The following is a 25,262-nucleotide window of genomic DNA, read 5'->3' on the forward strand; positions in this document are numbered from 1 at the left end:
ATAACCTAGTTTAAAGCACTCCTTAGATGGTGGGCAAGCCTGTTGGCAAAGGCATTCATGTCCCACTTTGTTAGGTGAATCCTCTTCTATACTCAACAGTCATCATTCCCAGAAAAGAGCACAAAAGCCTGAAGGAACCTTGAAACGTCTGAAACAATACCTTGACATTAATAGCATTTGAATGTATATGCTGTATGTGATGAATGTATATGCCAGTGTCCCTTATAATGTGTAGAGAGTAACAAGTGAAAAATTGCTGCTCTGGCTAATTGGTTCGTTTTTCAGCTGATTCCCACTGTTTTGTTCCCTCCTCCTGCAATGTAAATGAACTGTTTTTGATCAACAGGTCATGAAAACATCCTTTTAGGTTAATGCTTTTCACATTAATCTTCATATTCATGTTAGTTGTCAATCAAATGTAGTTTCTAGTCATTAAGCAGACTGATAGTATCTTCATGCATTTCTTCCTTTTATACCAGTTATTGTAGAAAACCCAGCCTATTTGCTTTTCGATCTCTGCATTATTTTTTTTTTATCCCAGGCACTCCTCTACCTCCCATTTCCATTGTCTGTAGCTCTGCAAGTCGAACTTGTCTCTGTTTCTCTAGCAAATCTCTTACTGATACTAGATCACAGTCTACTCTTCTTCACTTGTCTGAAGATAAATTGCTGTATCAGCGTTGTCAGTAATGAAGCCTTGTTTTGTAACAGTTATGTCTTCCCTTCTTACCACAGTAACCCAAGTTTCCCCTATAGTTTCCATGTCCTCTCATTGCAATACCTTCAACTCCCTCCCATGTCCAACAAAATATTCCAGTGTCTCCTTCCGATATTTAGTCCTCCCTCTGACACATCCCATTCCTGCCACTTTAATTCCTAACCTCCCACAGTGAGTCATGTCCCAAATACTCATAGCTCCCCCACATCTTTTGCTTGACTAAGATAAGGCATACTATGTATTGATAACACGTACCATGACCTATCGTGTAACGAGTTGACCGGTGCTCATGGCCAGACAGAGTTTCATGGAAAAACGTACACAAATCATTGTTTCTTCTTTCCCTCATCTGAGAGCTAAATAAGTCTCTCTTTTCTCCCAAACCACTCATTTCCAGAAAAAAATATGGGAATATCTTAGCTCTGAATCCTCTCACTCTCTCCTAAATTTGATTGAAGTTTGACAGTGGATTAAAAGATGGTGAGGTGGGTGAGAGGCATGTGCTGTGCAGTTGTGTACACAAGTTTATTTGTAGAGCTGACTGTGCTTCCTCTTTCTGTTAGCGTCACTCAGCTGTCACTATGTGATATTTTTTTTCCTCAAAGGGACAACTCTGCTGCTGAGAGGTTAATGAGAAACCTTCCCTAATAAAGGCAAGGCCACAGAAGTTGACAAAGTGCTGGCTTTAGCCCAGACCTAAACAGTAGTGAAAACCAGTTTCTGCCAGGCACCAGGTCAGTGACCTCTAAGAAACTCGTGCAGTATTTGGGCAAGCAGAAAAATCACTTGCTACTTCAGTTTTCTAGTCTTTGATTTAACATTTTCCTCCAATGCCACTTCTATGACTCATAGGAACAGTTAATGGTAAATGTTACCAACCTAGTTTTCAGTATCTCACTTTGCCTCATCCTGGAGATAGTACATTCAAGCACACCATGAACCCAAAGAATAAACTGACTTATTAGTGCTAGGCTATTGGGTATTGGTTAGATGCAATTTTAGCTCCACTAAAAATGCATTGTATATACAGTTGTTAAGAGGACTATTAAATGGTAACATATCCAATGGAACTGGACTCCCCTGTCAAATGTACAAAGAGAAATGTTCTTTCTAGAGTTTGCTTGCTGAGGATTTCCGCGAAATAACTAATGAATTTGGAGCATTTGTAGATCCAAACCTATGTTTTAAATTTGTATTTTCAAAAAGACACTGGATACCGGAAGATTTTCTCTCCATATTTGATCTATAACTCTATGGAATCAAACTTTTATGGAAGTGTCTTACCTGCCAATGCTAACAAGCTAGAAGACAAGAAGAGGTCATCGCTTACGTATTTAGTCTCCTAATGATAGTTGATATTCAGATAAAATGTGTATAGGAAGAAAACTGCCAGCAGCCTCATCCTAAATCTTCTCTTGGATCTCACAGAACTTGGACTTGTGTGTCACATCCAGCCTTCGCTCTCCACAGAACTATGCAAACCAAATGAAAATACTGTGTGAAAGACAGGGCAAACACAGCATGAACTAGGTCAAAACAGTGGTAAAATACTTCCAAACACATTTTATCTCCCACAAAGGGAAGGCACAGGGGAGCCAAATGCAGAAACTAGCTTTCTTTTCACTCGACTCTCAGCTTCTAGCATCCAGCAGACACACAGCTTCCTCCCTATCACAGCCATCCTTTTCTATTTAATTTTTTGTCTACTCTCTTTAAAAATCAAAGTAAGAATCTTTATATACGTATAAACAACTGGTTGCCTCAGATCTAGTCTATGTGTACAGACCAACGTGCAAAAGCATCAGGCTATACTTGGCTTGGCTACTCCCACAGAACACAATTACAGGATTTTGCTTCCACAAGGCACCAGTACTTTATTTAAGCAAGAAAAGAGTGTCTCCCGTTCGGTGCCTCAGGGAAGCAGTCTCTCTGTACAGCCCTGAGGCCAAGGCTCAACAGGAGACTATACAACCACAGGAAAGACTGAGCTGGAGAGCAGGAGGGCTGCGTAAAGGATGGTGTTGAGAGCAAATTTAGAGCAAAGACATCTAGCCCCCCCCCCCCTCCCCCGGACTACAGTTAAACAGAAGGGAATTTACTGCTCTGGATTGCATATAGTTCTTCAGGCAGCCCTAAGCTACAACTAGTTATTTTGGGGAGACACCAGCCCAAACCAATCCTTTAACTTGCAGCCCTTACGCAAGACAAATGCTCAGGCATAGAATCATAGAGTCTGGAAAAGACTTCTAAGAACATTGAGTCCAAACATCTGCCCAACACCATGCCTACTAAACTGTGCCAAAATGCCACGTCTATACACTTTTTGAACACCTCCAGGGATGGTGACTCAACCACTTCCCTGGGCAGCTTGACCACTCTTTCAGTAAAGAATTTTTTTCCAATATCCAATTTAAACTTCCCCTGGCACAAATTGAGGCCATTTCCTCCAGTCCTATCACTTGTTACTTGGGAGAAGAGGCCAACATCTGCATCAGTATAGTCTCTTTTCAGGTAGTTGTAGAGAGCAATAACACCTCCACTCAGCCCCCCTTCTTACAGGCTAAATAACCCCAGTTCCCTCAGCCACTCCTTGTAAGACTTGTTCTCCAGCCCCTTCACCAGCTTCATTGTCCTTCTTTGGATGTGCTCTAGTCCCTCAGTATCTTTCTTGTAGTGAGTGGCCCAAAACTGAACACATTTCAGTAAAACACTGAGTGAAAACTGCACATGTGAATGCAGATCTCTCATTTCAGGTCACACTATCTCAGTGCCTTCAGCGTGGACTCACAGAATCATAGAATAATTTGGGTTGGAAAAGACCTTAAAGATCATCCAGTTCCAACCCCCCTGCCATGGGCAGGGACACGTCCCACTAGATCAGGCTGCCCAAGGCCCCATCCAGCCTGGCTTTGAACACCTCCAGGGATGGGGCATCCACAGCTTCCCTGGGCAACCTGTGCCAGTGTATCACCACCCCCAACGTGAAAAAATTCTTCCTAATGTCTGGTCTAAATCTGCCCCTTTCCAGTTTATACCCGTTGCCCTTAGTGCTATAATTACAAGCCTTTGTACACAGTCCCTCCCGAGCCTTCCTGCAGCCCCCTCAGGTACTGGAAAGTTGCTATAAGGTCTCCTCCGAGCCTTCTCTTCTCCAGGCTAAACGAGCCCAATTCTCTCAGCCTGTCCTCGTATGGGAGGTGCTCCAGCCCTCTGATCATCTTTGCAACCCTCCTGTTCCAACAGCTCCATATCCTTCTTATGTGGAGGATTCCAGAACTGGACACAGTATTCCAGATGAGGTCTCACAAGAGAGGAATAGAGGGGCAGAATAACCTTCCTCGAGCTGCTGGCCACGCTTCTTTTGATGCAGCCCAGAATGAATCATAGAATCATTCAGTTGGATAACGCTTCTGAGATCATCAGCTCCAAGTGTATTCTTTCACTACTAAACCATATCCGTAAGTACCTCGTCTACAACTCTTTCGAACACCCACAGGGGCGGTGGCTCAGCCACCCACGCGCGCAGCCTCTCAATATTTGGCAACTCCAAGGGAGTGGCCAGTTCTATACACGACACATGGCCGCGCCTCCCGCCATGCCCCGCGCGGCGCAGAGCACTCTGGGACTTGTAGTCCGGAAAGGCTCGCTGTCCCGTCCGGATCCGTGCGGCCTCTCCCTGGTGTCCCTAACGCGGGGCATGCAGCGCCTGCTGCGCCTCCTTCTCCCTGCTCTTTCCTCGGCGCCCCGCGCTCCAGGGGCTGTGCCGGGGCTCCCGAGGCTCATGGCAGCGAGCGGTGGCGGGGGGGGAAAGCCGTGCGTGGCCTGCGCGACTTCGGAGCACGGTGAGGAGGGGGAGAAGAGGGGAAAGCGCTAGTAAAGCCACTCGTCTGCCTCCTCCCAGCCGGGTGGGGGATGCACCCGGCTGGGAGGAGGCAGTCGAGGGGCCTCGTAGAGCCCGGGCTCCCCACGGTGCCTCCGGAGGTGCGAAGTCCAACACGTGGGTCAGGGCAGCGCGTGGTGTCAGTGGGGGGAGAATGAATGAAAGAATGAATGAATGAATGAATGAGTGAATGAATGAAGAGCAACCCAGAGGAGGAGGACTTTGGGGTGCTGGTGGATGAGGAGGTCAATATGAACTGAGAATGTGAGTGCTGGCAGTCCCGGGAGCCACTCGCATCCTGAGCTGCATCAATAGAGTGGCAAGCAGGTTGAGGGGAGGTGGTTATCCCCCTTCTATTCTGCTCCACATGGAGTATTGTGTCCAGTTTTGGAATCCTCAACATAAGAAGGATATGGAGCTGTTCGAACGGGTCCAGAGGAGGGCCGCAAAGATGATCAGAGGGTTGGAGCACCTCTGCTATGAGGACAGGCTGAGAGAGTTGGGCTGAGAGAGCTGTTCAGCCTGGAGAAGGCTCCAGAGGGACCTCATAGCGACTTTCCAGTACCTGAAAAGGCTACTGGAAAGCTGGGGAGGGACTTTTTACAAGGGTCTAGAGGACAAGGGGGAATGACTTTAAATTGTAAAAGGGAAGATTTAGACCAGACATTAGGAAGAAATTCATCAGGATGAGCATGATGAAACACTGGAACAGGTTGCCCAGAGAAGTTGTGGATGCCCCATGCCTGGAAGTGTTCAAGGCGAGGTTGGATGGGGCCTTGGGCAGCCTGGTCTGGTGGGACGTGTTTGAACTGGATAATCTTTAAGGTCCCTTCCAACTGAATCCATTCTATGATTCTGTGATGTTGTTGTTGTCCATTAAACCATCACGTTGGGCACAGCTGCTGTGAAAGCTATGGCTTGTGTTTATACATTCTGCTGTCCCATGGGAAGAGGGAGAGTTTAACAGCGGGGGTTGTGGAAGGGAAGATGATTCAAACCTAATTGTGGGCTGTTGCTGTGGCTGGTTACTAAGCTGGGCTCTTACGATCCTTGTGGGCCCCTTCCGGCTAAGGGCGTTCTATGATTTTTTCACTAAGTTTGCTATGTTTTTTTAAAGCTTTTTCAGTTCTCTGGCCATGTAAACATGAGGTTCAAAACACCTGGAAAGTAAAACTATCTATTTCTACAGCAGCTTTCAGTCAAATTGTCTTCAATGGATTCATTTGTTATTAATAATATGAACATAAACATATTAAACATATTAACATAAATATATTAAGCAGGAAACAGTGCGTGTTGGAGACTCGGTCTCAGTGTGGTCTGTGATTTGTAGGTGTCAAATAATAGAAGATCATTCTATCTGAAACTGCAGTCTGAGTACGGAGAGAAGAGGGCTGGGAAAGGATTGCAGTCGAAGATGTTTTATTGCACTTTATTTTTTGTATTCTCCCCTTTATGAGTTAGATGTATCACAATTTTGTTTCTGCTGGAACAGATTACTTAAATACTAGTGAAAATGAGCAGCCAGTTAAACAAATACGAATATGGGAATAAGGTATACAACTATTCATATATGAGATTCAAGCTAATATAATTTAACGCGTGATTAAGAAAAAAGAGTTTATCCTGTAACAGCTTGATGGTCAAGGAGTTCCTATGGAAGATGGTTTTGTTACTTTGGTTTCAGATTATCAACGTTGTGTCAATAATTTTGAAAAATTATGTTTTCTGGTTGGTTTAGTGACTATAACACAATTTTTTATTTTTGTTGCTGATTTCATTAATAAATACTTCAGAAAAGGTGAGAGATGGAGTTCTTAGGACACAACCTGCAGAATTTACAAGCAGTACGGATTCAGTGCAGCTGATTGATTTGAGGAGGGACATTGTTAATCACTAGCTATGTCTTTGCTACACCTGTTTCCTACTGTGAGCAGACAGAATTTTTCAAAATGGCACAAGTATATTGGTTTTTTAGCAGAGCAAAGGAAACGTGTAATCTGCGATATACACCCCTCAGATTTATGTGAATCCTTGGTCTGCAGCTGATTCTACCTTAATAAGTCCCTTTTACTTCTGTTACTTGTAATGATTATGCATTTCCGAATCTTGTTGATATCTTTTCTGCCCCCAGTGGCCTGCTGATTCGTTGGTTTCATGGATTTCTGTCTTGTCCTTCACTTTGAAATGTCTTTGAAAGAGGGACTGTTGTTTTCTGTGTGCTTGTGGATCACCAGCAACAATGTTTTGTGTGAGATTTACGTTAGTCTGAATGTTGATTCATCATTGCTTTAACATCTGTTTGTTATGCATAATTCTTTATTGTCTACAGGGGGAATGAGCAACAAATGTAAATACTTTGCTTCTTTTTAATAGCCTCCGGGATAAAGTTAGGTGTCAGACCACAACCACAGAGTGATTTATGCGTCCCTACTTTTTGCTGGAGCAAATTAGAATTTAATCAGCTTATTCTTTTACTTCTCTTCCCTAGCATAAAGGGAATATGTGGAAGAAGCACTCCACAGGGTGTTAATAACCCAGAGTGGGTCTGTAATATTGATTTTTATGCATATAGAGTAGCTTTGCATGCCAGAAGAACGTAATATGGACTTTTGCTGCCAAATTTTCCCCTTGGGCCAGATTTGGACTATCTGCACTGGTCACAAGAGGAGCTTTGAAAGCACGTTGTCTGTAGTAATGAGCTGTCCTGGGATAAACTGCAATTCTGACATAAGGCTTCTTCCACTACAGTAATCCCATTGTGGAGTTGTCCCAAAAGAATATTGCCGGGTGCCTGGTTATGTGCACATTTTTTGCTGCTAGAGATGATTTTACTTTCTCATTTTTTGAAGTATAACTTAATACACAAATACTGGAGTTTATTGATGCAGAAACATGAAACAGACATAGGAAATGAGTCAGACTGTTTGTACTCCTGGGGAAGAAGAAATTTTAAAAAACTTCTTAGTGGAGATTATTCTGTCATTGTGATATTACTCTGAGATACAACTTTGAGTATATCTTTATACGTGCGAGATGAGTTTTGATTTATCTTGATTCCTTCTTTAGCTTAAATGCTAAAAGTCAGTTTTTAGAATTAGAAGTTCAGATCATTGCTCTCTGTAATTTGCCATACTGTGTGGGAGGTGCAGGAATAGAGTAATCATCTCATTTCTGAAAGATACAGTCAGCTGAGAACTCTTTGTTATATGCGGAATGGTAAGATTCCCTTCCTGCTCCTTTGTGCCTCATTTTCACTGTGTTTAGATTGGAATTCATTTGCCAATGTTTGTCTGCACTAAATTTCTTACGCCGTTACTTTTAAACTGAACTTTACGTGATTTCTGAAGACTGTATTTTTTTATGCTTGGTTACAAATACCCTTTTTTTGCAAGTCAGTTTATTTACTTAGAACCAAACAAGACCATAAGTTATTGAATATAGGAGGCTGAAGTCTCTCTTTTGCTATTCCACATACGGCATTGAAATGTTTTTATTGATATTTTGACAACAATAGGAAGGAAGAAGAGCAGCATTCTTGAGGGGGTTATATGTCAATATTTATTTGCTGATAATTAGAGAAATGTATACTTGATATACTGCTTGCGTGTCTCTTACCTGTTTTTATCAAAAACTAAGACCCAGTGTGTTCTTTTAAATACATTACAGACAGGCTGGAAAATGTACAGCAAAAGGAAATCTTTAAAGAGAATGAGAAAAGGACACAACAGAAAAAAGAGCCATGTCCTGCTGATCTGGTAGAATCTCTGATGGCAGAAATGCCATTTGTTGACACAGACATTGAAGACGAGTTTGTTAGTAAGTATGTTAAACAGAAGTAGTGGGGAAGCATGCACACATCATGTACTCAGTTCTCGGTCCTACCTGTTGCCGTGTACCAGTGGGCTGTGCACATGGACACTCTCCCTGCAAACAGGGTCTAGTCCAGAGCCTCTCTTTACTGCTCTTCAGTCCTGCAAATACTTGAGCATATTAAAAACTTACCATTTTGTGACCCATTGCAGGAATGAGTCACAGAATTAAGACATCTCATATGTCAATTCACATTACTGTATATGAGTTTTGCAAGGTGTGGCTTTGGTGAACTATCTTCCACTATATGTGTCCCTAGCATGTGGCCGTAAGTGCACCTTTAGTTGAATGGTGGATGTCTGGAGCCTGCTCAGCTCATGGGTTTGTATCAGGCCACAAGGAGGGAGAGGGTCTGCAAAGTCTTGAGGAAATAAGCTGGGAGAAAAAAAAATTATGGTGCAAAGGCAGAATTGAGGACAAGTACTTTTCTTTTGCTATGTTGGCATGCAATTGGTCTTTGGGAAAGGAGGAAGTACAGACTAGATCTGACTTGGATTAAATTTTCTTCTGGGCTGTGTTTGGCCCTTGAACTGTAGGTTGGCCAGTCCTAGTCTAATATTAATACAACCTTTTGGTTTAATAATCGTATGTATTATCTTGTTTTATATTTCAGAATGCAGTGTGCATGAGATTTTGGGAAACCTAGTGTTGCTCCTTTTTCTCTAAAGTCACATTGATGTTCAAGTGCAGACAATTGCATGCGTATTCCATTGCAGTGTGCATTGGCTAAATGAAATGCAGTTTGGATGCTGCGTGTCTATATTAGCAGCTTATAAGCCCTGCTTAGAGGTATAAGCTGTTAGTTAAGTATGGTACTCAACTTCTGTGGCTATATTAGTTCAGGTTGGAGCAGGATCCCAATCAGACTGTTCAGAGCATGAGCAGATCAGATGATTAGGAAGACATGCTTCAGTCAGTTGACTGAATCCCAGCTTCTATTAGGCTGATATTAACTGTATGTTTGTTTTGATTTGTCTGTATGCTGAAAGTGATTTTTTTTTTCCTCTTTTCAGTGCATGCAACCTCTGAGATAAACATAAAAAAGAAAAGAAAGAGGACTACTGGAAAGGAAATTGAAGAAGAGAGTGAGAAAAAGAAGAAGAAGAAAAAACAGTATCAGCCAAATTATTTCATTTCCCTTCCAATTACTAACCCAAAGGTGATATTCTATGTTATACTAATTTGATATAGCCAGAATTACTTCAACAGTTGCATGTGTTTATAAGAACATTTTGCAGTTTAACATTTTCCAGCAATATTGATCATCTTATTTAAAATTCAAGCAAGCTGTTGTTTCAGTAAGATGCTGTTCAAATGGATTCAAGAAGTGCAGAGAGGTCTTTAAGAAAGCGTATTTTCTTGTAGTGAGCATGTATTGTCTCATTTAACCTAACAGTGAATAAGATGGATTTCTTATATGTTGTGAGAAGTTTCTTGATACGACTTTGAAACCTTTTGTATCTGCAAACAAGAAGAAGTGCAAGTGCATTGTGTTTATTAAGTTAAAACCATCGGTTTACCACCATTTCCAAATCTACATTATTTTTTAGTATCATGAACTATCTTGGGTAAATTTAACTCATCTTATACTATCTGTTCTCTGAGAACGTCAAAGATTGAGAGAATCAAAATGACAATAAACCATAACAGATTTGAAAGTCACAGTGCAGTCTTTGATTCTGCAACAAATACTATGTGAAGAAGAGATTGTAGAGGCTAGTTTTGTAAGATCCAGGATAGCCTGACACAAGTACGATTGGCGATCCTTGTTTCATCATATTCTGAAATATCTTGTTGTCTCTTCCATGATTTCACAAGTACAAGAATGATGTACAGGTTATATAATCTGATAATTGAGAATTCCTGCTCACTGTTGTTATTATGTTGAATGGGTGGTAGAGTGGAAAAATCTGTAGTACCTGCGCTTTTTTTTTATGTCATATATTTAGTCTTATATAATTTGCAGAGTTAAAGGAACACCTATATCATATTGCAGAGCATTCAGGAATCCCAGGACTTTGCTAGGAAGTTTTGTTTGTACTTGCCTTAGATGTGGAGTTGTTCAGAATGTAGAAAATACACCTTTAATTTGTAGAGGCAACATCAGCCGAAGTTTAGACATAGGACATCTGGTTTCTTGACAGCCAGAGGGAATCTGGTAATTACTGGTAGTATTTCGGTTAGCAGTAAGAGACCTTTCTTTTCTGAGCATCTAACTTTATTCCAGTGAAGTGTTTTAGGCATTACTACTCTTTCTTCATATTTTATGTTGTATTTTAAGCTTTTAACGGAGAACCATTTTATAATAAGGGATATTTCTGGAATATAATGAACTGTTCCTCTTGGAATTTAAAGTTTCCTTGTTTTCCTTTTATTTATGTTCAGAAATAAAATGTGATGTTGCATTTGATGATCTAAAAGGTCTTTTTGAGCCTTAAGGATTCTGTGACTGAAATATATTTGAAGACAGTATATACGTTATATCTGTCTATTGGACAGTATAATCAGAACTGCAAACTGCACATCTCTACAAATTATTTACTGAATATTCCCATTTTTATGTGCCAAATCCTGCAAAGATCCCTTTCTTTTTCCAGACACTTGTCTGCACATGGCAACATAAAAGTTTATGTTGCAGCAAAAGTCCTTGGAAAAAGCCTCTCAGTTGGACTACTGGCAGTGTAAAACTGGATGATCTTAATCTGCTCCAGGAACTTATCATACTTATGGAAGCAAATGTCCAGTGATTTATTAGTCACTCCATTTCTACTCACTTTGCGTTTACTCAGGTCAATTAGCACAGCTTTGTCAGAGGATAAAACTTATCTTCTGCTAGAATGGCTTTTACATAAACGTTTGATTTCAGTTTGTGTGCCTTCTTGTACACTTGCATGATGGGATACAGTAATTGTAATGGCTAACTGTTGGGTTTGTGTCTTTCTTTCTTCCCAGATTACTAGCAGTATTCAGGCTGTCCAAGATGCAATAATACAAAAGGATCAAAGGCTTTCCAAAGCAATGGTTCGCTCTGGCTCATTGCATGTTACCATGTTAGTGATGCATTTATCCAATGAAGAAGAAATCAGCGTGTAGGTATTTGGCATTAAATATATGCAAATATTTTTGCTGGAGGAATTAATAAAAAGACTACAAGGGGCAACTGATGCATATTTTTTTGTCAGCCTTAAATTATTAGGGTTAGTGAACATTTAATTCGTGTTGCTTTTAAATTGCTAATCTTCACTATCACCGATTTTCGTAACCATAACATATGGCATGTTATAAGCTCTCAACAAAGTATGCTTTCTTTTCCTTGTATTTTTCATACTGTATGCTGAACTTGCACACACAAACCTCATGTTTCTTAAAGTAATTATTTCAAAACAAAGTTTTGATATGGGGGACACTGAACAGATTAACAGGGAAACTTTCAGAATTTCAGAGCTTAGCAAATGTTATAAGCCAAATTAGTAATTCTCAATTAAAGACGATCATGAGAGAAACCTTAGCTCCAAGCTAATGCCTCATGCAGTCATAGTTTTTTTGATGCCCCTAAATGAATTTATTATACTCATAATATAATATATTAAATGAATTTATTATACTCATAATTTATTATATTTTTAAGTACACTAACAGAGGTGGCTATTAGGCCTTATCAAAAGAATAATTTTTATATTGCTTCAGTGATATAGCTGATTTTTTTATCATTTAAAGTGTGGAAAATTTGTGGAAAGGTGTAAAAATTACATCATGTGTCTGTATTAGATGTGACTACAAAAATCAGTTATTTGGTGGTTCTGGCTGTTTATCACGTGCTGTGTTGCTGTCTGACAAGCCTACTGTATAAGTTTAATGGTTAATACGAAGATGTTAAGTCTATCTACAGCTGTAATTTATAAATGTTCAGACTAGTAATTGGTGTGTCTAGCTGTAATTCTGACTTGAAATTAAGTGTGTCATAGTCTTGCTTTACACAGACTTTCTTGATAGTTTCTATTTAGATGCAGTACCTGGTGACCAGCAGATGTGATGTCTCTATATTTGCACATTATAATTGCAGATTTGTGATGGCAAACACTTCAGTTACTGTAACAAGAGTATTATGTAAGATGCCAATAAATGGCCTACTGGTCATATGTGGACATCTGGGAATCCTCCATTGCTCATGTGTCAATTTTGTAGTGAATTGCTAATGAATGAAAATTCATCAGATCCTTATGTGACAGAGAAGACATGTGCTTTTCTCTCCCCTAGAAGAGTTCTTTCAGGGGCCCTCTGTCATGTATATAGAATCTCACTGTTTTTTTCTGCAGCGTTAGCAGGCATGTGGTCCATGTACTGAGTTATCTAGATCAAATAGTTGGCTATGGTAACACAATTACAAAATAATGTGTCTAATAAATGTGTGTTAAATAACTTTTTTCCCTAGAAGATTTGGCTGTTAAATTGCAGATTGCTCATAAGAAGGCGAGAATCCAAGATAGAATGTGGGAACCATTTTGTAGTTAAGGGTGTGCCTCTATTAAGTATTTCGGCTAAAATATATTTGTTAATCAAATGCCCTGCTTGTTTTTCACACTTGTGAAAAATTGTAGCCCCTATATTGTTACGTCTCCTGTGAGGATGCAAGTCTGTCAGCATCCTTGTCTCTAGCAGTCTGATCTAAAGGGAGAGAAACAGATAGCCAGGAACAGAGGGAATGGGAAGGAAAGCGAAGGAAAACTAGATCTGTTGGACTCCCCCCCTCCTCTCTCTGTGTCTCTTGTCTCCTGGAGTAGGCACACCAGCTTCCTCCTGCCCTGGCTCATAAGCAAACTGTGGTAGCACCTGAAAATTGGTGAGAATAAGCTCTGACTGAGTGTGGAAGATTTTTTTTTTTAAATGGTTTGGAGTATGAACTTTTAAAAAAGGGAATGCAAGAGGTTATCTCAAAAGCAAGTATGCCTCTTCATAAGTATTTTTAGAGCCCTGTGTATCAAAACAAATATTCTCAGAGAATCTTCTGCTACTCCTTGAGCTCCTTCTCAGCTCTCACTGTCCTGCCACCCAAGTACTCACGGAGTTCTTTTCTGCCTCTCCCAGCAGAACTCCGCAGTCCAGGCACCCAGGAGCTGTCCTCTAGTCAGCAGCAGCTTCCCCAGTGATTCACCCCTTCTCTGGCCAGATGCCTTCTACAGGTGTCTAGCTCAGCTATCCTCAGGTATTCTAGACTGCATTTTCTATTATATGGGAGTATTTTTTTATTATTACTTGATGTTTTCTGTTTAAGCTTTTGGGAAAAAAGGTTAAAAGTTTCATTTTCCTTTCTTTGCTTCACCAATTTTTGATAACAGCTTAATGAAAATAAAGAAATATCCAGGCTGGCAAAAGAGCCTGTGTATAACATAGGGTGGGACTAATCCCTCAAAACAAGGTGCAGCTAGTCAACTGGGCATTTGAGAGTTCGCAGATCTTTAGGTTTGGATCTATTAAGTTACTTAGATATCTGTAGTTTTTCTACTGTGTTTGCACAATAGTGCCTCTGTCTATACAGAAATGAAATGTGTTGAATGCTATTAGAAGTCAAAACGCGTGATAAGAATGTGCTAAACATAACATTCAATTCAGCACAAAGCCCTTTGTATGGCATTTTAGCACATATGGCTTTCACCCTGAAAATGGAAGATCTGTATTCTAGGGCGTTCTTTCTAAGTGAGTCCAGACTTGCAATTCCCATGTGAATTTCCTAACTGATTGGCTGTGGTCTAGCTTTCACGAATGCACTTTACACCTCTTTCTGTAGGACTATATGAAATCAAGAAATTGAGATTAAAAGTCAAAAGAAAGCAAGCAAGCAAGAGTTACAACAGCAGTCCTTTCAAGTAAAGGAGTTATAGTCCATGCTAATTGTATGCATAGTCATGGGACCAGGTACGAGGAATCAGGATGACTGCCTTCACAATAAATGCCTTCATTACCAGACTGTAGTGTCGAGTTGTTCTTAAGTGTGAAAGACTCTGTGAATCTAACCTTTTCATTATAAACATGAGAGCTGAAATGATTCAGTTTGGCTTTTATTGCAAGGTTGCTTTTTTCTAACAAGTGATCAAAATTAACAAGTCAGAAATTTCTATAATAAAAAGAAACTACATCATTTAAGTAGTACATATAGTACATTTAAGTACTATAATCTTTACATTACAACAATATAAAAAAACAGGCACTGCTTCTATAATCCTAATTTGCATTCACTTCAAATATGCTGGGGTTTTTTTTTTATTATTATTTTTTTTATTTCTCCACTTTGGAGCAAAAGGCTTTTAAAAGTTTTTGTGCACTGAGTGTAATACTATTTGGCATCATAAATACTATTTGTTATGGAATAACAGGAAAATACCACTGTTGTACCTGTCGCTGTTGACCTTAGTGGAAATGTTTGTCTTGGTGCATTATTCTTACAAAGTAATTGTTAGACATTATAAAGTGATTGATAGAATATGAAAATACAAAATATGCTAGAGCGAGATGACAACTATTTACAAGGTTGTACATAAAAGAAAAAGAAGTAAGCCTTCAGTGACACAGTGCTAAACTGTAAACACACTGCTCTGTTTGAAATGATCTTCATAGACCTCACCAGGTAGAGGTGAGCTGGTCAGTGAGTTCTGCAGCACACTCTACAGTATAGAAATATACATCTTTCTTCAACTGGGGAACAAAGCTTTTCATGACTCTTTGTGTACTGGTTCTCAGACACAAACCCTCCAGATGTGTTTTAAGTATGTGTGTGGTTCACTACTTTAAAGCCCACTTCAGTCTTTGACAGTATTTGAAATATCTGTGCTTGATTTGGACCAATTTGCAGGTTCATGTTGGTGAATATATCAACAGATTATTACCTCTGCAATAATCTGACGGGTATGATCAGTATTAGACGATGGTTTTGAAAGGTCTTGAAGGATAGCCTATAGGGAAGACATAGGCTTTTCTAATGGTGATAAAAGGGTAGGTAAGTGACAGAGACTATGCTCAAAGGAAAATAACTGCCAAACAATAAGTTATAGCACTGTTCCTTAAAGTGGTTATATAGGAGCTAAAGTATTTCTAAACTGTATATTAAAGCCCTGTTAAAAAAACATAGAAGTACTATATGAATCAAGGACATGGACCTGTTGGAGTGTGTCTAGAGGAGGGCCACAAAGATGATCTGAGGGCTGGAACAGACAAACTGAGTTGGGGTTGTTCAGCCTGGAGAAGAGAAGGCCTGAGGAGACCTTATAGTGACCTTCTAATACCTGAAGGTGTCCTAAAAGAAAGCTGGAGAGTGACTTTTTATAAGTGCATGTAGTGATAGGACAAGGGGTGATGCTTTTAAACTGAAAGAATGTAGATTTAGGTTAGATATAAGGAAGAAGTTCTTTACCCGGAGAGTGGTGAGGCACTGAAACAGGTTGCCCAGGGAAGTTGTGGATGCTCCCTCTCTGGAAGTGCTCAGAGCCAGGTTGGATGGGGCCTTGAGCAGCCTGGTCTGGTAGGAGATATCCCTGCCCATGGCAGGGGGGTTGGAACTGGAAGGTCCCTTCCAATCCAAAAAATTCTATGATGTCATGTAAACTATCTTAACATCCTTCTTAACCTGTCCTGGGTTTCAATTAAATGCGTAGTTCTTATCAAGCATCCATCTTGTTAACCACAATGAAAATGTGTAGAGTTATTTTTAATTGTATAGGCTTAAAGAATATAAGTTAGCCTGCTTTAGCAATTGTGGTGATGGCTATCATCCAGCTAGGACAGAAAAAGTAAAATAAGCTCTCTTGAGAGTTTTCAACCTGTCACTGCCATCTAGTGTTTATGAAATCAATATCGGTTTAGTGAAATGTTTAAATTTGGTTTGGTTGAATAGAATTAAAAACCGTGAGAGATCTTTTAGAAGACACTGAGAATGCTTATATAGTTTTTGTTTAGCATGTGAATCACTTCAAGCGCGGGTCAAAACAAATATTTCGTGTAATTGTACATACACTTAATGTGGCTAATTAAAATGATTATTAAATGGTCACCAGACTTGCTTCTTTTCTTAAGTTAAATTTATATTGTGTGTGCATTCTATTTATGTCTTAAAGAAAGAAAGCAGCAATTTAGATAGTACTTCCTTTAACAGCAGTTCTCAATGAGCTTAATAGTAATTTCCATATAATTTTATCAAAATATATATATGTGATGACACTGACCTCTATTTATAATATTAAGTAATGATTTGTAGTAACTTTGAATGAAGCAGGATCTCAGAGTGTTCAGCTGAGCTATCAGGAGATGAAAAATGTTAATTTAAGAATGGAAAACCAAATGCTTCTGAGTAAGAACTTACTTACTAAGTAAGTTCTGCTTATTTATATGGGATGCACAGAGTAATAGAGACTCTATAATCTTAATATCTAGTCATTTTGAGAACTGACATAAACTCTTTTGAGGAACCACACCTGCTGCTAGGTCTGCCTTATTGTTTCTGTGGCTTTACAGCATGATGTATGAACCAGTTTACCTTTATAATTTGTAGTAGTAATAATGACTGCATGGGTAGGAAGTAGTGCAAAAATACCGAAGTAGATAATAAATTGATACTAATAAAACTTTGTGAGACTTTTGAATATAATTGTTGATAGTAATGTAAACAGTATTAATATATTTGACATTCACATAGATATTTTCTTTCCTCTTGACAGAGCAGTTGGTGCTCTTTCAGACAGCAAGGATTTTGTAGAAGATATCCTGAAAGGAAAGACTGTGGATTTGTCTTTTCAAGGAATTGATCACTTCAAAAATGAAGTTGGATTTGTGAAGTTGGCAAAAAATGATCATGCAGCTATACTTACGGAAATTGCAGGTACTTGTTTACAAAATAACTGAATCACAGAATCATTTAGATTCGAAAAGACATTTAAGATCATTGGGTCCAACCATAAACCTAACACTGCCAAGTCCACCACTAAACCATGTCCCTAAGCAGCACATACATCTATGTGTCTTTTAAATACTTCGAGGGATGGTGACTCAACCACTTGCCTGGGCAGTCTCTTCGAATTCTTGGCAACCCTTTCAGTGAAGTAATATTTCCTAATATAATTTACCACTCCCATATGTATAAGTGTATATGTATACACACATGCATATATATGTATAGGCGTATAGATCTTCTTTATATATACACTTCCGTAGACGTATAAAGTAAATCTAGACTTTCTGTGCACCCCAGAGGATGAGGGGAATTCAGGAGAAGGACAAGGACTTATCTACCAGAGAAACTGAGTTGGATTCCATGCTGCTTTTCTGAATTTTTTCCTGAATTTTTTTTTTTTTTGAGCAGTTGTGGAACCAGTCTGTAGCTTGTTCAATGTTAATTGCCTTCCTTAGCAGTTAAGAAGTTACTGAAAGATGTGGCAGTTATATGCTACTACGTATGGGCACCCACATGTTCACTTCAAGAGCAAAACTCTCAGTTCTGTCTTAACAGTGCCCTTAGCCGCTGCCTTTGCCGGCCGGATAAAATACATACAAAGATACAGTTCAAGTCAGCAGGCAGATATGCATTAAAAGGAGTATAAATATCAGCTGAAAAACAGCAGTCGGTACTTAAACCAAAACAGGATAGAGTGAAGTGTTTTATCTGTCGATGACTCTATACTTAAACTGTGTTGTTTACAGATATTAAATAAAAATCCTCAGAGAACAGTACTGTCTATAATTCATTGCTGTCCTTTAAAACTATCCCAGCAATTCCAACTATTCCTTGGAAAGACTCTGTAAAAGAGTTTTTCAGTATTGATGAATTATCTTTTGTACTGTGAGGAATGTGAGGTCACACCATTTTGTAATAGTGCAATAACTCGTATAGGACATTTTGCAGAGTAGCAAAGGCTGCTGCTGTCACGCTACCTCTTTGCAGTCTAGTACAGAGAAAAAAATGGAAGAAGTCTTATTAACACAGTACGCTCTTAAGCAATTCATTAATTTAATTTCTGAAGTGCCTTTAGAAAATTAGTATTTTTTAACCTACATTTTAAAGAAAGGTTCATTAGAAGACTGTGAGCTTTTCAAATTACCAAATTGCTTAGGCTGTTATTGGGCAATGCTTTATTATTTTAAGCACTGCTTGACAGAGAAGTATGCCTACGATTTGCTATGGTAGAAATTGAACAATTCTTGCAGTTTCAGAGAGGCTTTATTTGTCAAATATTCCCATAATTATTTCAAAGATTGAATCTACCAGGTATTTCCTTAGTCCTTTGGATGATATGCTTCCTCATCTTTGTCTTTGAATATATGTTTAGATTTCTTTTAAAGGTGACAGAATATTGTATGTATGCTGTTTTATAAACAGTGAGATAATTCATACACTGTATTCCCTTTCAATACTTCTTGTAAAAGGAGATTAATGGTTTCTATTAGTGAAGAAAATGGTAAAACGTCTGAAAATGTTTAATGGGTGTGACTTGAGGTTATACTATCTTAACATTTCTTATTGACTGTCATAACCATAACTTCTGAATTGCTGCTGATTTCTGAGTATCTTTTCGTGCCTTCCTGGAAGTGCTAATATTGCTTCATATAATTCATGAAAGCAAGTTTAGTTTTTGCATTTATTCTTGTGGCAGAAAAAAAGATTTTTTTCTGTAATTATGCAATAATGAATATTACACAAGTATCTTTCAAAAGTTAGCTTAGTTACATATTAAATTAGTGGAAAGACCAGGTGTGGTTAGAAAGAAAATGAAAACACTAAGTAGTTTCTATGTACATAATCATTAGATTAAACTGCAAAGGATTTAATATAAGTAGCTTGATAAAAATAGATAATTTCTTATTACACAGTTATATTTATATTGGAATATAAAGTTATATTAAATGAAAAATCCATGTGAACTCTTCAGAACTGAGGAGGGAGTCGTTAGGATTGACCTCCTGCCCCAAGCATACCACATGCATAATTCCCTTAACTTAAGAGCACACTTACAGAGGTAATTGCAGCGCAGTTCAGTTTGCATGCAGTTTTTAGGAAACATTAGCAGTTTACATTACAAAACATTAGAAGGTCGTCTAAGGGCCAAACCTCCTACTGAAGGTGTTGCATTTTGGAGAAAAGAGTAGTAGTACTTTGTGGGCTGTACTTGACATGATAAATATACCTTCTAATGTAAAGAATCATATTAGCAGAAATATTAATTCAGAACAGGCTGTATGTCAAAATTATGCCTAGTACTCCTGCTCTGTGGATAGTATCCTGCATACACAATTCTATAGATGCAGCCGCAAGAGAAAAAATTAGCAACTTTTTCCTGCTGGGCTGCTATTGTCAGCATCTGTGTGAAGATTGCTATCAGCTCTTCATATATACTACTGTGAGGTTGCATACGTTTGACAGAAATTAATTGTCACAAGTTCATTCTGCCTATGATACAACTTGTGTCCCTAGAAAACTGCAATTTTAAAACTGAACCTGGCAGATAGAGAAAATATATGGTGTTGCCTGCAGGATGTTCATCAGTCCATTGTCCATTGAACAGTAGAGAGTGATCACTTCTGTAGCTGGTTTGGTTTTTAGGTTGGTTTTTTTTCAAAACCTAAGTTGAGTTTAGTACCGTTATTGCTATGAATTACTGTTCTGCTACTTCAAGACTATGTTTGCATAATCTTGAAGGACTTGCAGATTTTGGTTTTATGGATAAATAATGCACATTATGATCTGACCATGAGGGGGAGCTTGTATTTCATGAACAAAAAGTTACTTTTCTGTTTATTCAGATAACTATTCCATTTGCCTTTGATCCTTTGTTTTTAAGAAATGTTGATTTGTTGAGTTAAATATTTTAATACAGCTAGGACTGCAGTAGACAGACGTGTGATACATCTAACTAGTCATTTCCTTTAGCTTTACTTTTATATAAATGACATTTAGTCTAATGTCAGTAAATTCGTTTTCCTAACAGTCCATACTTGAGAGAGAGAAATGTAAAGCAAGTCATACTGCTCACCTTGTTCCCTAGATACAGCTTTACTCAAGCATAAGCTTGACTTTTCCACTATATTAAAGCAGTCCAACCCCTTTTGTTGTGCTGAGGATTTGTGCAGCCACAAGGTGAATTCAGCTGTGGTTAAACTAACGTTTTTCCTTTGCCAGCTATAATTTTTAGCCTATTTAGTTTTTCAGTGCAGTTTACTGGATAGCTATGGCTGTCAACAGAAAAAATAGGAGCAGTGGCAGGCAGCGGGGCTAGAGAGGAACAGTTTGCTTTGGCAAGGATGGTGGTTTATGAACTTCTTTAAAGAGCATGAAACCACACATTTAGCATCTATTTTAGGGTGACTTACATTGCCCTGACTTCAGAGAGCCTAGGGAAATTGTTTAATTCAGTTAATTTAGTTCACTTTAGTTCCAGATAACTGAAACTAAGATAAATGAATTTTATCTCGTCAGTTATTGTCATTTCACATGATGATAAAATCAAGAACTCAAAACTGTTGTAATTTTCCATTAAAATAACTGATTTGTTCAAAGTGAGCAAAAAGCTGCTAGTCCAAATCCATAACAGTTGCATCGAAAATGTACTGCTGTGACATGTTAGATTTTCTTCTAGTCCACGTGCCATTAGTTATAGTTCCTAGTAATGTGTTCAGCAGAATTTTACTGGGCTGTGTAGAAACTTGGCTCATGCACAGCAAGAAGAGAAACATGCTCTAAAGTTGAAAGTGGAAATATTCTGCTGTCTCAAGAAAATACTTGTCTATGTCAGCAAATATATATATATATTCTGTACTGTGTGATGAATATAACCAGCAAAACACTCCTGCCGCAATGATTCTTTTGTTGATTTCATGACAAAAGCCAAGACACCAACCTGCTAATGGTGCTTACTTACATGAAGGACTGATTTCAATAGACCTGAGCATTGTTCAAGCCTTCTGATATTATGAAGTTTTCTGTATGCAACCTTTTCTAATTCAGCTATATCCTGCTTAACAGTTTTCTTCGGTTTAGGCCCCTTGTGTAGACAAATGCTGCCAAGGGGCAAACCTTTAAGGGATAATGAACAGTTACTATTACAGCCTAACATAACAGCAGTTGGTTTTATGAGTTTGTGCTTCCAACAAGTAGTTAGAAGTTATTTAATGCAGTTTGCTCTGGAGCTCAACATTTTACTAGTTACATGGGAATATTAAATGCTTTATTGTTGCCATATCCCTTAGCTCACCTTTTTTGTTTGTGATATGACAAGTAAAAAAAGCTGAAGTACATATGCAAGAGGAATAAGCTGGAACAGAGGCCTGCTTTTGGAAACCTCTCGTGCCTCTCGTGCGCTCTGACTCTACTACTCTTCGCATAGGATCTTGAATTTTTGATCAACTCTGGAAGGAGTCAGAAGTCCTCTTCAATTTCCTAAGAAAACAATCCAGTTAAAGGTCACTGAGCACTGATGTGTTATTGAATGGAATAGGATGTGCTGATCACTATGTTCACTGCTTTCATTCCTCTAAAACACCCATTAGTGGTCTCCATATTTGTTCCTTAATGATAAAAATAGAAAGTATGGTTCTCTGAAAGCACAGACAGCAAATGCTTTTAGATTTTCATTTGAATTCATCTTCATATTGTGCTGCCAAACAGTGAATAACAATAACTCTAATAAATATCTCATTGAAATTAAGCAATAAGATACGTTTTTTGTGGATTGAAAGAACAAAACAAAAAACCCATCTTTTTGTGATCGTGATAAACTTCTGGGAAATACTGGAATGTATTAAAGCCCGTAGAAGAATCGAGTTTCATCAAGAAGTCCTACATAATGTTCTATTTCAGTCTAGCACTTTAAACCTTCAGGTTATTACTGCTGGTCTTGTAAGGCTTATTTTTTATTGGCATCTGTGCACAAAGTGTGGATTGCTTGGTCCAACTGCTCCTTTGATCCTACTTTATAATGGAGGCATTTTTCTTCTGTATGTGTGTATGGCAATGAAGAGACACAGAACAACCTGTGCATGCATACTGCTGATTTGTGTTTGAAATAACCATATAGCTCACTATGTAGGATAGTGGTATGGTACGGTGACAGTTCCCTGTAGGAAAACCAAAGTAATACATAACCAAGTAGCAGCTGAAGAACCATTGGGAAGTTGGCTTGTCTCTGGTTTACCTTTTGGCTTAGTGTAAAGCTGAGTATTAGCAGAGAAATGCCATTACTGATGAGAAGAAAAAAATAGCCCTTTTTCATATGGAGAGGTAAGAATCAAAGCCTTTAGTTTTCTTACATCTTGGAGATAAGAATCACTAGCACATGACATAGAGACTGACTCTGATTTAGCCACCATTTTTATTCATCAGGGACTGGGGATTGTTGAGGTTTTTGAGAGTCAGTAGGTTTTGTCAGGCAGCAGCCAGGGACATTCCTCAGGCTGGCATTATCTTTCATAATGGTCTTAACAGTAGGATGGTAGAGAGTTTGGTGCTTGATGCAGCCTTTGATTCTATATTCCAAGCATAACGTGATATCTAGAATAATTTTTTTCAATATGTGGTGTGCACCTCTGGTGACATGTAGTTGAGGTTGTGTTAAATATTGGCATCTGAAATATGGCTTTTGAGTTCTTCATTGGCTTGGAAATTAGATCTTGTAATGCTTTGCAAGTGCATTGTGCTCTGTGCTATTAGGAAAGGAAGAATGACCAGAAGAGCTTCTTTGTAAAACCCAAGCTTCTGCCAACTGATAGCTAATAGAATATTCAAAGAACAATTAAGAACTTAAAAATGTTAACATGGCTTAACTCGATAGTTATAATTGTAAGTTACATAGGCTTAGCTTTTCTTCAGTGCTTTTCTTCTTTGCACTTCTTTCAAGTGCAAAGTAAAAAGAAAAAATCAATAAAGAGACAGATACTGTTTCTAAATTCTAAACCTTTTAATTGAGGAATGTAGTTTAGAGACAGGCAGAAATTAATAGACTGGAAGAAAATGTACATACGTAGCAGTTTTCCAAATGTAATGAATTCTTGGAAAAAAATACGGCCATTTGTATTATGGAATATGGCTCAATGTGCAATTTTTCCATCAGTTGTTTGGTGTTGATCTAGCTGTTGAATTTTTGAGCCTTTCCAGTATATAGCTGGTTTGGGTGAGTTTTGTATATCACATTTCCAGTCTAATTATGGGGAAACAGCTGTATAATGGATTCAGCTGCATCCAGCGTATGAAAGGCAGATGACATTCAGTAATTTTGACATTATAAAAATAAGGTACAAAATGGCATTGCAGCATACTTGAAATTGCATGAAAAACGATCTGAAAGCGGTCAAAAAATTTGTTCCAGGAAGTCACTGAGCTTGTAAAAATACCCTTAACTTTTCTAGAGTATAATTTGAAGCTGCAAGCATTAGTCAACCTGAGACTAATAAGAGAAAACACAGATCTCATATGATTTTTCAGTCTAGCTATTAATGTTGATATCTGGGGGAAGGATGGCAGATCCTCATTTTTTAAGAGCACTAGGCATTATCTTTCTATAATTCTCATCACTGGCATCTTAGTTTCTGCCAGTTCAGGCAATCCCTGTCATCATAAACTTTGACCTTTGTGTATTTGCTCAGTCTTCAAATCCACTTTCATGCTGTCCCATAAGCCTGGAACTTTCTCTTGCCCACATCATCCATGCTTCCTTTCCCATTTATTTTAAAACCCTTCTTGTGGCCACTTCTTCAAAGAGCTGCATGGCTATTAATAGCATTACATTATCTATTAACCTTCCTGTGCTCTCTGGAAAACATTTCCCTTTGATGCTTTTTCCATCTATTCGGATTTCTTTCTATTTTCATTGTCTTAGAAGGAGGAAGCATTGTGCTAATTACGTTCATAAGTCACCTTAACCAGTAAAATGTCATGCTTTCCCTATGTGTCAAATTCAGCAAAACTGGGGCTCTCTAGCTCCAGCAAGCGTGACCAGTCCTTGAGCCTGTGATGTTTAGTAACAGTCTACGTGAGAAGTCTAATGACCATGAGAATGTGTGTGGACACACACACACACACACACACACACGTAAATCCATTAAATTGAAAACTGCAATTGCTTGCTGAAGTGATGCTTTCTTTCCTGTAAATCAGTTTTTCATTATGTTTTTTCTCGATTAGAACTGCCAAGTATGAAAAAAAAGATTAATTTAGAAAGAAAAATACAAGCAGATGTTGAGCAAAGCTATTTAGCACAAAATGGAGACAGTCAGGCTGTGAGGTTGCTGTTCAGCAGTGTAAAGTGCAGATGCCCTACTTTAGCACACATTTATACTGGTGTGAGATCAGACTACCCTGTTGAAAACACTGGGTTTTAAATCCTGTGATCAGATGCAAATTGGCAGACTACTGGTCTAACACAAAGCTCTTACTGGACTTAGGTGCACACCCTTAGAGGTGCAAATCTTCACCACACTGATCTTAGTTTTAGTGTGAGAGATAAGCCACTGTTTGACATAAGATGTGGTGGCAGAAGGGATTTGAGCTTTTAGGGGACAAAAAGACTACAATCCACGAGACTGAATCAGAATATCTCAGGGCAGCATAAACCTGGTTTTGATAAGACTAATCCTTTGCTGGAACATCAAAGTCAATGAGTCCCCAAATGATGCAATTCAAAGACCAAACACAGGAACCAGAAAATGACTCTGTTACAGATAATTTCAGTTTTAAACGAAAGTAGCATTTTAGTAGCTTACTAACATCAGAAAATAAGAAGGCTATTGGGTGCACAGAAATACATGCACACCAGCACTAAA

General features: G+C 38.6%; 1 protein-coding gene across 7 annotated transcripts in view; it reads left to right on the forward strand.

The window, feature by feature from the left end:
- Nucleotides 1-4,280: 4,280 nt before the first annotated feature.
- Nucleotides 4,281-25,262, forward strand: part of AKAP7 (A-kinase anchoring protein 7) — an 81,139-nt gene continuing 60,157 nt past the window's right edge. For 6 of the 7 annotated variants that reach the window (XR_008449179.1, XM_054062963.1, XM_054062961.1 and 3 more), the window contains exons 1-5: nt 4,281-4,560; nt 8,268-8,417; nt 9,485-9,630; nt 11,424-11,560; nt 17,177-17,337. Coding sequence is in view for 6 of the 7 variants with exons in the window: in XM_054062963.1 (XP_053918938.1) it covers nt 4,296-4,560; nt 8,268-8,417; nt 9,485-9,630; nt 11,424-11,560; nt 17,177-17,337 (859 nt within the window). In the remaining variant the exon portion in view is untranslated. The remainder of the gene's footprint in view (nt 4,561-8,267; nt 8,418-9,484; nt 9,631-11,423; nt 11,561-17,176; nt 17,338-25,262) is intronic. The other variant, XM_009562880.2, reaches the window with a different exon arrangement.

The sequence above is a fragment of the Cuculus canorus genome, chromosome 3 (genome assembly GCF_017976375.1).
Source record: "Cuculus canorus isolate bCucCan1 chromosome 3, bCucCan1.pri, whole genome shotgun sequence".
NCBI classification, from domain to species: Eukaryota; Metazoa; Chordata; class Aves; order Cuculiformes; family Cuculidae; genus Cuculus; species Cuculus canorus.